At 38.3% G+C, this 12960-nt stretch overlaps 1 protein-coding gene across 1 annotated transcript in view; it reads left to right on the plus strand.

Annotated features, from left to right (window-relative positions):
* Nucleotides 1-12960, plus strand: part of LOC108698369 (myotubularin-related protein 8) — a 28810-nt gene that overhangs the window by 14699 nt on the left and 1151 nt on the right. The window contains exons 6-13 of the mRNA XM_018229797.2: nucleotides 1604-1738; nucleotides 3048-3180; nucleotides 4236-4345; nucleotides 6183-6308; nucleotides 8020-8069; nucleotides 8601-8801; nucleotides 10772-10897; nucleotides 12540-12666. Of these exons, the coding sequence (XP_018085286.1) occupies nucleotides 1604-1738; nucleotides 3048-3180; nucleotides 4236-4345; nucleotides 6183-6308; nucleotides 8020-8069; nucleotides 8601-8801; nucleotides 10772-10897; nucleotides 12540-12666 (1008 nt within the window). The remainder of the gene's footprint in view (nucleotides 1-1603; nucleotides 1739-3047; nucleotides 3181-4235; nucleotides 4346-6182; nucleotides 6309-8019; nucleotides 8070-8600; nucleotides 8802-10771; nucleotides 10898-12539; nucleotides 12667-12960) is intronic.

The raw sequence follows: 12960 nt of genomic DNA on the forward strand, positions 1-12960 counted from the left end.
AGCCATACCCATTAGTGGCATATCAGGGAAAGATCGGCTCGTTTGCCAAATGAGCAGATCTTTTCGTCTATGGCCACCTTAAGTCTACTTGAAAATCATGTAAACATTAAATAAACCCAATAACCTGGTTTTGCTTCTAATAAGGATCATTTATATCTTAGTTTGGATCAAGTAAAAGGTACTAATTTATTATTAGGTAGAAAAAGGAAATTATTTTTAAAAATTTGGATTATTTGATGATAATGGAGTCTATTGGAGATGACCATTCCGTAATTCGGAGCATTCTGGATAATGGGTTTCCGGATAAAGGATCCCATACCTGTATAATGAATTTTGTAACCATTCCTCTAACTGTAAAGTCAGAGAGAGATATACCCTCAGAAGGTAACCAGAGAAGTGTTCTAATGGTGCTTTGTTCAGGATAGAGATGGAAAAGGTTTCTGATCTCTTACCTGAATAGACTAACGGAAGAACACGTCTCTGTTTTCCTTCTGAATGTATATCTGTCTCTTACTGTACAGTAATGGGAGCTGATCAGAATGTGGTGCTGTTACAAAATTCATTATTTGTACTTAAATCGCTCTGAAACGGGGAAAAAACGGTAAATAGCAAAAGTTCTTAAAAAAGCAATTGTACATTAATTTTTTTTAAAGTTTACTTATCCTAGCGATATTGGCCTCACATAATTGGCTGTTTGGTTATAATGCAATCAAAAAGTCAGATTTTGTGTCATTCATTTACATGGCCTCAGATCAACCTCCTTATCTCATTCACACTTGTTAAATCAGCCACATGTACTCCATGCAGCAGTGTAGTAAATATTAATGAGCCATACATATGAAAGATTATTGGTCATGGACAGTGGCTCTAATCCTGAGTGTATCTAGGCATTGTCTCCAAAGGCTGAAAAACACTTAAAAATCCGCCCATGCTGCCTGCCATTAAGTGTAATGGAAACCGTCTGTCACCGCAGGTACAGATAGTTTCCATTAGACGTAATAACAGACAATATGGGTGGTTTCAGTCTTTTCTTCAGTGGCAGAGAAACTTTCTGGTCATATATTGGCAAAAAATGAAAGAGGGTGTCTTGTTTGCCTGAAAGCAAAGTGAAAGGGTCACATGTCTCACTGGAAATGGATTCATCTACGCGAGCATAAAAAGTGGTAATAACCTTTTCAGCAGCAAAGGTCTTTTTTTACCCCCGTCCAAAACTGCTCTAACAACACTTTTCCTTTAAATGTAATTTGTTTCTCAGACAAGACCTGAAATAGTGTACATCCGTTCGATTCGAAGGATTTAATCTTCGATCGAACGATTTTTCATTCGATCGTTCGATCAAAGTATTTGCGGTAAATCCTTCGACTTCGATATTCGAAGTTGAAGGATTTTACATCGATGGTCGAATATCGAGGGTTAATTAACCCTCGATATTCGACCCTTAGTAAATGTGCCCCTAAGTGTCGACGTGTATTTTATACTTGACTCCATGTAATGCATATGGGTTGTTTTGTAGTGTTCTGCTTGTGTTTATATGTTGAAAACAATAAAACCTACCTTTAAAAAATTTAATTGTTTTCATCCTATCATTTTTTTATTTCCTTAGGCTGTGATTTGTAGGTGTAGCCAACCTTTGTCCGGCTTTAGTACTCGCTGCGAGGAGGATGAGAAAATGCTGGAGACAATCGGCAAGGCCAACCCCGGAAGTCCCTTCATGTATGTTGTAGACACAAGGCCCAAGGTACTACTTTAAAGTTTGGATTAAATAGGCAATTCACCTTTTAGTATGTTACAGAATTTTCTATTGTTAGCAACTTTTCAATTGGTCTTCATTTAAAAAAAAAAAATAGTTTCTCAATTATTTCTTTCAACTCTCAAATGTGGTTCATTAACACTTTGATTTTAAACACTACTGGGCAGGGTTTGTTTCAGAACAACTCTATTCTCCTAGTCATACTAAAAGTTGTTAAAGGTAAACTGTCCCTTAAAGACAAAAAGGGCTTTCTATGACCATTTATGATATTCATTTTAATGGGTATTAGCCATATTCAGATTCCTGTTGTTTATGATGGAAAAAAATATGACACCGGTTCATGTTTTTGAAGCATAAATGTTATTTTTTTAATATTATTATTGAAGATCAATCCTTTTGTCAATGTGTTGCTTTCAGGAACTTATCTTTTAAAGGAATTGTATAAAAATAAAAACTGGGTAAATAGGCTGTGCAAAATAAAAAATATTTTCAATAAAGTTAGCCAAAAATGTCATCTATAAAGGCTGGAGTGACTGGATGTCTAACATAACAGTCAGAACTCTACTTCATGCTTTGCTGCTCTCTTGGTTTCCACTGATTGGTTACCAGGCAGTAACCAATCCGTGAATTAAGGGAGGTGCACCTGGGTCATAACTGTTTGCTTTTGAATCTGGCCTGCATGCTAAGGATCAATAGCAAACTCAATGAATAGTTATGTCCCATGTGACCCCTCTTAAAGTCACTGACTAACTCAGAGTTCGAGAGATGAAAAGCCGGAAGTAGTGTTCTGGCTGTTATGTTAGACACCCAGTTACTCCAGCCTAGATTACATTTTTAGCTAACTAGCTATATTAGAAACATTTTTTATTTTGCACTATCTATCTATTTACCCAGATTTTATTTTTACACTGAACTGTTCCTTTAAAGATAGGCCCTGTTTGCAGATTTAAAGGCTAATGTTATGGTGGCAGTAGTATGCATGGAATCTTCAGCAGTTGCAATGTATGGCATACAGGAACAATCAAGACTCTTAAAAAATTTGTGGAGATGCTTTTAACAGATTATAGTCCATATGCCAAATTTTTGTCAGAATTTATATGCTTCGGTGCAAATGAAAAATGCATTGTTTGCTGATAGCCTATTGCGCAGGAACATGTGTTGGTCAACATTCTGCTGTGTGACTAAGGCAGAGCAAATAACAGGTCAGTTTTGCCTTTACTGCTACACGTTCCACTTGCTGCAACCAGAATAGAGTTTTCTCACATGTTACTAAACGCCTCTATGTTTTACTTAACAGTTGAATGCAATGGCTAACAGAGCTGCGGGGAAAGGCTACGAGAATGAAGACAATTATCCTAACATTCGATTTAAGTTTATTGGGATTGAAAACATTCATGTTATGCGCAACAGCCTTCAAAAACTGTTAGAAGGTAAATATTTTATGCACCTGTCCAAAATTTCCCTTTCTGCATAAAATATGTATGTGAGTGCCACACTTATCATTTTTTTTTTAATCTGGTGTGGATGGCCATCTGAAGCTCAGGTAGTCTGTGGAGGAGTACATTTAAAGGAGAACTAAAGCTTAACTAAAGAAGTAGGGTTGTTGTACATTATTTTTTTGGCTTCTGTACCAACCCAAGGCAACCACTGTCCTTTATCAGTAAAGATCTGTTCCTCCAAAGATGCCCCAGTAGCTCCCCATCTTCTTTTCTGCTGATTCACTGCACATGCTCTATGTTGCGGTCACTTACTGAGCTTAGGGACTGATTTACAAAATACAGTACACATAGAATAGAAATGTCACAATATAAGGCTGATTAGTAATCAGTACAGATAATTACTACATGGCAGTACAGAAACCAGTGTAACTAGCATCAACATTTAATAATCAGCCCTTTAGCATCATCTTATATTACAGACCAACCTCATTTTCTGCTTGATAATTTGTGACGACCCCTAAGCTTAGCTTCTCAACAGCTGCTCAGAGCCCATTGAGCATGTTAGTGTCGCTGACAAGATGGTGACCCCCTGTGACAAGTTTGAAATCCTAGATCATTGCCGCTATTGAGATGCTGAAACTTTAGACTAATGCAATAAGGTTATTATATAAAATATGGCATTTTTAACCATATTTATTTTTAGGGTTTGTTCTCCTTTAAAGTAGTTATTGTCTAGCATGCAGAGTTAAGTGATCTCTCTGAGATTTTCCTAAACATCCACCTATGCTGATGGTAATGGAAGCTGGAGCATACCATGTTTCTACACTGTGGAGCTGTTTTAACAGATCACCCACTCAGCCATCTGTTTCAGTGTATGTTTAATAAACCTAGTGCACTTTCTTCTACTTGCTACAGACATGCAAATCAACATCATGGGGTGGAGGCACTAGTTTATTTTTTCCCTTGCAGCTTGTCAGCCAGTTCCTGCTCATTCAGATAGTGGTAAAGCACCAACAGTTAAATACATTTTCTTCATTCTTGTCTAGTGTGTGAAATGAAAAGTCCCTCCATGAGCAATTTTCTGACTGTCCTTGAGAACTCTGGATGGTTACGGCATATTAAAGCTGTGATGGACGCCGGTGTTTTCCTGGCAAAGGTACTTCATGCCATTATTTCCATTGGGCTGTGTTTCCTTATTTGTTCTTTTAACTCGAGCAATAACAATGTGGCGTTGGTGCCGAGTACAGGCAGCTTGCTGAATTACAAGGGTCTTCATTGCATTGGCAGGCAAGTGTTTAGGGAAGACCAAGTCTCTAGTACATTGACAGTTTTTAAATTAAAGGGAATTACATTTCTGTATTCATTTTCTACACCTAAAACCAGCCTAGTGTAAGATTATCTTAAAGGGGAACTATCGTGAAAATGAAAGCTTCATCATTGTGTAATAAGAGACTTTCTAAATAGAACCAGTTTCTGAAATAATCGAGTTTATCTTTGCTATCCCTCTGTTTCTATTCATCCTGTCTTCATGCAGGAGTCTGATTTTCATTGAGAGTTCAATCGAATATATCTCACAGGGGGGCTCCCTTTTTAGATGTATAAGAGCTCACTCAAATAACTGATCCCAGTACAAACAAAATCTAACAATAACTACCTTTGGCACAAATTCTGCATGTAGAGAGTCCGGATTTTAAATAGTCAATAGGCAAAGGTCAAATAGGCAAAAAAAATTCAAAATCAGAGTCCCAACTCCAGAATGAAGAGAAGCAAATGCTGAGAGGGGGATAGTGAAGAGAATTTTTAATTGATTATGTTTAGAAAACTTCTTATTTCCATGTAATGAAGCTTGTATTAAATTTTCATTTTTGCGAAAGTTCCCCTTTAAGAAACAGTGGGTCTGATTTGCTAGCTGTGCAGCTTCCACCAATGTAGTAAACAGTTTTGTCTATAATAATAACCCTAAGTGGCCATATATTTGCTTTTTGTGTAGATGTTTTTTTCTTCTATATTCCCCTGTTAATGTCAAATAGGATGGCTCCGAGGTGGGCATGTGCATAACTTGCATAGAAAGTTCACTAGCAGTCAGTATTAGTTCCCTTTTCAGGCAGGTTCTGTGGAAGGTTATGGATTAAACCAAAACCACTCCTAGACTGCAGTGGAGTGGTGACTAGCTATTAACCCACTAAGGTTAACTGGGATGCCTATGACATTTGAGTGCTTCTTTCATAATGAATTTATAGGGGATGTACAATGTTGTTATTGCCAAGTAGACTGTCATCTTGTTGCTATGGACCTAGCTACAAGAACAGCATTAAAAAGACTGAAGGAAAAAAATGGGCCACTAATCTTTGCCAAGTTGACAAGATTTTCTCTCCAGAGTTTTTGTTTTTTTTGGCCCTTCTGTCATTTATATTGTCATGGTTTAATCGGACTGTGGTTTTATGCCTTCTCTTATTCCTGAACTTGAAAGGTAGTAATGGTTTTGTTGTCAGGGATTTTTTTTTTTTCTTCACGGCAGATTAAAACCATTAGGCAAATATTTTAGTTATTCCAGGTTTTATTTGTTTGGAAATCTTATTAAAACTGTTTGTCTAGTTAAAATTAAGGATGCACCAAATCCAGGATTCGGTTCAGGATTCGGCGTTTTTCAGCAGGATTCGGATTCAGCCCAATCCTTATGTCTGTCTGAACCAAATCCTAATTTGCATATGCAAATTAGTGACTGGGAGGGAAATCATGTGACTTTTTGTCACAAAACAAGGAAGTAAAAAATGTTTTCCCCTTCCCACCCCTAATTTGCACATGCAAATTAGGATTCGGTACGGTATTTGGCCGAATCTTACGCGATGGATTCAGGGGTTCGGCCGCATCCAAAATAGTGGATTCAGTGCATCACTAGTTAAAATGCAGCTTTGCCTCTAATACTGTCAAGGTCCTTATCATCCAGTGTTGTTAGGGAACTGTACCGTGTTTAACCCTGTTCTTTCTGGCAGGCAGTGGAAGACGAGAATGCAAGTGTGTTGGTTCACTGTTCTGATGGTTGGGACCGAACAGCTCAGGTGTGCTCACTAGCCAGCATTCTGTTGGATCCTTTCTACAGGACTGTCAAAGGATTTATGGTGAGTAGAGATTAATGGAATTTATTAACACTGGGTATCACAAAGCAACTAGAGATTTAATTAGTTATTGCGCCTGCAGTATACTAATTAAAGGAAAGTCAACCCCAGAATAAAAATTTGCCAAAAAGAAGAAAACCTAATACTAAGCAAATTTCCATTATCATTTATCAATGCTTTTAAAACTATTTGTAAAAAACGTTAGTATTGAAAGCAGCATTTGCTCAACACCTGGCTGATACTTTTTAAACAATCTTGCAAAAGTCTTCGTTCCCCTGGGAAAGGTCTGTTAACACTGCTTTCAATAACAATACATATACAAAACCACAGAACTTTTGTAATTAATGTATATTGCAAAGTTGCTCAGAATTATGTTTTCTGTTATTAGGCAAATTTTTATTTTGGGGCTGACTTGCCCTTTAAAGCTGATTGTGTGCTAGGGCTTACTGCACTGTGACAAACTTGCTTCTGGTTTGTAAATGAGCCCCTGTGGGTTTGGCAATAGTACTAACTTGTGAGGACTACCACAGTCAAACAAGCAATGCAACTGAAATGCAGAATACTGTATCATACACCGCGTCACATGACTGGAAAATTGGTCAAGGTGTTGTTTATATTCCCCACTCTCGTGCAGTTATGAAAAGGGAAATAAACTATGTACATTCTCAAAATAGCTGCATAAAACACAAGTACCCTCAAGTGTAGCACTGTGGGGAATGGGTGGATGTGCACGTTTGCACCCTAAGAAGGAAGGACTGGTGTTTACATTAAACCATAAGTTTAACCTTCCGCATCATGAATCAAGAATCTCTAAATTGATGTCATTCAAGACTCCACAACTTGACATATTTGGATGCACAGTTGGCACTTCTAGTTTCTAGTTCTGAAGGTCATGCGCTGCCCCATTACAGGACTCCAAATCACATTAACTCTGAACTTAATCCGGAGCCAGGCTATCTTTCCCAATCGGAGTCCAGGTGGTAATTATCCTGGAACAGGGAGTAACAGAGTTATGAAAACATATAAACAGTATTCGCTAGGAAGAACTGCATATATCGCCCAACACTCACCAACAGCGGTATGGAATATGTCATTCTTGGAGGCCATGTTAAAGCCAGCAGTGTTGATTACTGTTTGATGGGAAATAAGGAGTGCATGCCATTTTGGCCACATTCGTGGTTCATATTTACTACAGCCCTTACTATTATAATATATATGAGGTACAGCCTTCCGCATTTGTCTGTTGTGGAATTACTACTCCCTGAATCCTCTTCTTCCTTTGTTTTTAGGTAGTGTTGTGGGCGCTACATCCATCCAGCAGTAACTGGATTACATTTAATAGTGTAGGAAAATATTCAGGTGTATATAGAATTGTGGATTTATCCAACTGCAGACGCACACCCTGGCCCTCCTGGAAACTGGATCCCTGGTGCTCAGCAAACAGGTCATCGGCAACCCATCAGCAGTACAAGACAAAAAGTTCACAGGCACACAAGTAATGCTCGCAGGATGAAACCCTTGCTTTAAATTTATTTAGTGCAGCATTTATTTAAAAATACATTTAAAGCAAGGGTTTCACCCTGCCAGCATTACCTGTGTGCCAGTGAACTTTATTTGTCTTGCATATAGAATTGTGCTCTAGGTACTTGCAACAGTTTTAGTTTAATCTGAAATAATATTACCAAAGTGACATGTCTTTTTGTCCTTCTAAAAGTTTCTTGTAGAAAAGGAGTGGATATCTTTGGGACACAAGTTTACTCAAAGGTAAGTGTATATAACACACATAAATATATATAAGTGGGATCTATTATGTAGAATGTTTGTTTGAGGCCTAGGTCTTGCCATAACCTGTCTATTTTTTACATGAATTTATTCTGTCTTAATTAACATTACCTATAGAGCAAGCCAGCCAAAAATGGAGAATTGTTTAATTATGCTATGAAATGGTATATGATATTGCCATATTTTAGAGCTTTGTCCATAAATAGTTTCTGGATAATAATATATCTTGGCTCAGATATGTGTACATCCATGTTGTTCTCTCACACTTGATTTTGTTTCCTTTCTGGTTAATCTTCTGTGTGAAATCATTCTTAAAACATCACATATTCAAAATGTTGGTCAAAAGAGTCATCATGAATACTTGGTGGGTTCGTAAAGCTTCTACAACAATCCAATAAAGAACTAGGTTCTGTATGTGAACAAACAGGACCTAGTGCTAGATAGAGACGCATCAGCACAAACGTATATTATTTTTAACTGTTGCAAAACTCTTGTTTGAATTGTGCATTGCAGATGTGGCCACTTAGACGTGGATCCCAAAGAGGTTTCACCTGTATTTACGCAGTTTATTGAGTGTGTGTGGCACCTCACTGAGCAGTTTCCCTGTGCCTTCGAGTTCAACGAGAGGTTCCTACTGGAGATCCATGACCATATTTTCTCCTGTCAGTTTGGCAACTTTCTTGGAAATTCCCAGAAGGAACGTGAAGAACTAAAGTGAGTTTCTGAAGGGTTAACGTATCAGAGGCAAGCTCTAGAATGCAAGCTTTTTTTAAAATATTTTTTCATCCAACTTGAGACTACTCTTGGGGTCGAAGTTGCGCTAGCACCGGCTTTGCCACACTTCGCCAGACGAAGTTTCGCCAGGGCACCGCTAATTCACTAAAATCCGAAGTTGCGTTTAGGGAGGCGAACAGTAGCGAAGTTGCGCTAGCATTAATTCGTCAAACAAAGCGAGGTTACGCTAGCGATGTCTAATTTGCATACGGCGCCAAGTTAAAGTTGAATGGACGTATATGTAGCAGCAAATACATTACACTACACAAGCCTGGGAAACCTTCATAAAATAAAATAGTTGTTATTTTGCCCTATACATGTGCCCACTGTATAGTTTATGTGCCATACGTTAGCAAATGTAGGGGGGAAGGAAGGTACCCCCAAAAAATCTTTTGATCTTTTTTATCCTATCACCCTTAAAAAAGGAAAAGACACCAGTGTTTTTTTTTTTTGAAGCAATCTCTATCTACTCTATTGCACTTCGCCTGGTCTGAGGTGGCGAAGGCAAGTCTGGCGCAAGAGGTAACGTTCAGTAAAATGTGCAAGTTAGTGAATTAGCGTAGTTAAGTCCCATCGCCGTAGCGCAACTTCACCTGGCGTAAGGGTGCGAAGTAGCGCTAGAGTAAGTCCACTTCGCTAGCGAATTTACACCAGCGCCCGTTAGTAAATCGGCAAATTAATGAAATGACGTCATGCTGGCGAATTTGCGCTAGCGTTAGCCACTTTGCGCTTTAGTGAATTTTCCCCTTCGTCTCCAGTATATGAGGCCCTCAGGAGGTCCTGCCAGATCAATCTGTCTGAAACAGGCAATATCAATCAAGTAGGGCAAGCACTGCATAATTGCATTGACACAGTCCTCACCCAACTGGTCACTGTAAGCCTAAATTTTGATTCAATTAGGTCCTGCGCGTGAGTGGTTAAACTGGGCAAATGAGTTAATCTTAAATTGCATGCTTTAAGAACTGGGCAGATTTGGGGAGATTTAGTTGCTTGGTGACTAATCGCCTGTTCTGCGGGGCGACAATCTCCCCGAACTGCCTTCCGCCTGCTATAATGAGAAAACACCTGCGCCAATGCACTCGGGTCGCTTTGATTTACAATGTTGCCCGAAGTTGCCTCACGTGAAACGTCTGACGACTTCGGAAATCTAAGCGCTGCGAGTGCATTGGCGCAGGCGTTTTCTCATTATAGCAGGGGGAAGGCAGTTTCGGGAGATTGTCACCCCGCAGAACAGGCGATTAGTCACCAGGCGACTAAATCTCCCCGAATCTGCCCGTGTGCCCCTGTCCTTAAAGGGTATTAGGGCTTTACAGGCAAACAACTTTTTGTCATCTTATTGCTTATTTTTAACATTATTTATTTTTATGTCTGTTTTCTATAGCCAATGAGGCTAGTAGCCAAGCAACAGTTTCCATTTTAAAGCTGGAGTGCTGCAGAACAAAAAAATTAATAATTGGGGGAAAAAATGCCTTTGCAAAAAGTTTTAGAATGTCATCGTCCACATCAATTCAACAACTGTAAGGCAAAGTTCCCCTTTACTTTACATCTTGCAAGCCTAATGTGGCCCTTCAAGAGATTAGTGTGGTCCCCAGTCTAGTCAAGGGCTTAATCATTTTATTATAATCCGGGCTTCAAAAATGCAGGTTGACAAATTATGGCACCACCATAGTTGAACCAACTGTCCGTTGTGCAACTTTAATGTGATTGTTTGGGCTCATGTATATATTTCAAGTATGTTGTTGACTTGTAGGCCAACAGGATTAATTGATTTGCATCGTGACAACATGCATCCGACCAACAGATACAATTTACACAAAAAGATTTGTTAATTAAGAGGCTTTTATTTTACACCAGTCTGCTTTGTTAAAAGTTTTGCTTCACAATAATAAAACATGTTAATATATCCATAGGATCTTTGAAAGGACTCATTCTCTGTGGCCATTCCTCTTGCACCGGAAACAAGAGTTTGTGAACCCCTTATATGCACACACGGCCTACAAAACACTTCGGCCAATCACTTTACCATTTACCTTCAAGTAAGTCCTCCCGAGTCTGTGTGTCATTTGTCTTGAGCATATTGTTTGGTATCTTTAGCCAAAGCAAGAAAGGTTTAGGGCACTCTAGAAAGCCACGGATAAATCAGACCAAAAATAGTTGGTTTAAAAAGTAGAAAAAAATCTTTATTCAAAGAATCCTCTCGAGCCTTTTCGTTTTTCGTATCCCTAAGACACTTAATCATAGGCTGTAGCTTTCTAGACTTTCTAGAGTGCTTTAAACCATTCTTGCTTTGTATACGGATTGTCTGCTCCCCTGAGCTGAGGGCCTGGGGCAGGAGCACCTGGACCACTATTCTACTTTGGTAAGTTTTTACTATAATTAGATGTTTTTATGCTTACATATATATATTTGGGACTACTACATGTTTGCTATGCTACCATTTGGAAACAAGAGGGAAGAAACCTTACATGTCAGATGAGCATTTTATAAAGGAGATGTAGGGTATAAACGTCCAACATTCATAGTCTATAGGCATTTTTTTTAACATAATCATTACCCTAAATACACCTTGCTTCTTTCATAGCCTTAGAATAGACTGTCAAACAATATCAATCTCCCAGTCATATCAATAATAAAAAGCAAAGCTTTACAAACTGCCCATTATATAATATATATATATATATATATATATATATATATATATATATATATATATATATATATATATATATATATATATATATATATATTTTGCAAGGTCACTGCTCGATACACTGGACATAGACTCTAGTTCACTGACAAGTCATAGATAACCAGCCATAACACTGCACAAATAATATAATATCTATTAAAGTGAACCTGTCACCCAGACACAAAAATCTGTATAATATGTCATTTTCAAATTAAACATGAAATCCAATTTCTATTTTTTATGAAAGCATTCATAGCTGTTGTAAGCTCATTTAAAAATCTCAGCAGTCATTCAAATATTGTCTGCCCCTCCTCTTTGCCTAGGCATAGAGACAGCGCAGACAATTACTTTCACTTTCCATTCAGCACTTCCTAGATGTCACTGCTCTCCACACATTCCCCCAGCTCTCTTAACCATTTAATTGTGTAACCAGTGCATGGGGATGAACTTGCCTTAATAACAGTGTCCACAAAATGGCTCCTGTCTACTTGCTATAATTATGGATTCCCAGACTGAAGGAAACAAGATTCAAAAAATTTATAAAGTGTAATTAAAGTTTCATTTTTGACTAATGTGATAAAAATAGGATTTTGAATATTTTTTTGGGTGACTGGTTCCCTTTGATGATGCAAAAGTCCAACAACCACCCCGTTGCTGGCATTTTCTTTTGTGAAAGATACACCAGGCCAGGTAGCCTTCATTTTCCTGGTGTTGGCACCATTTAAGTCTTGCAAAACCATAGCAGTAAAACTTTTCAAGACCATGCTATAACACAAACTGGTCCTATGGGTTTCAGGCCTTCCTATGTATCATTGATGTAATTGTTACTCTTTTATACATAAGGTGCAAGCTGATACTACACTGCAAGTCCTGTCAGTCTAGTCCTATAAGTGTTTGTTTTTACTATTCCATGTCCTTTGCATTTATACTTGCTGGGACATAGCCGTTCATTATAAACGTTCTGAAAAATCTTTATTTTGCTGGAGCAGATTCTGGTGTGGAATGTACAACCGCTTTGACAAAGGAATGCACCCCAGGCAGTGTGTCTTGGATTACCTGCTAGAATGCATGAAAAAGAAAGCCACACTGGAGAAAAGTGAGATGGAGTTGGAAAATGTAAGTGTTTCAAATACATGAGGCAAGCAAGTCAAAGACCAGTGAACACTGAAATGGAACATTCATACTAAAAATAACTTAAGCCCAATACATTTAGTCGTGGCACAGAGCATTTTAGTTGTAGTCATTTGAGTAAAATCTATGGCGATCAAAGCATCCTTCTTTGCTACATTTGACTTGAATAAAATCCCACATGGTAAGTGGGTGTCTGGCCTTCTGGTAAAAATGTGGACGCCAAATTTCAGATTCAGAAGGGAAAAGGCTGCTAGTAGGGAAGGAAGTTTTGATTGCCTG

The sequence above is a fragment of the Xenopus laevis genome, chromosome 8L (assembly GCF_017654675.1).
Source record: "Xenopus laevis strain J_2021 chromosome 8L, Xenopus_laevis_v10.1, whole genome shotgun sequence".
Lineage (NCBI taxonomy): Eukaryota > Metazoa > Chordata > Amphibia > Anura > Pipidae > Xenopus > Xenopus laevis.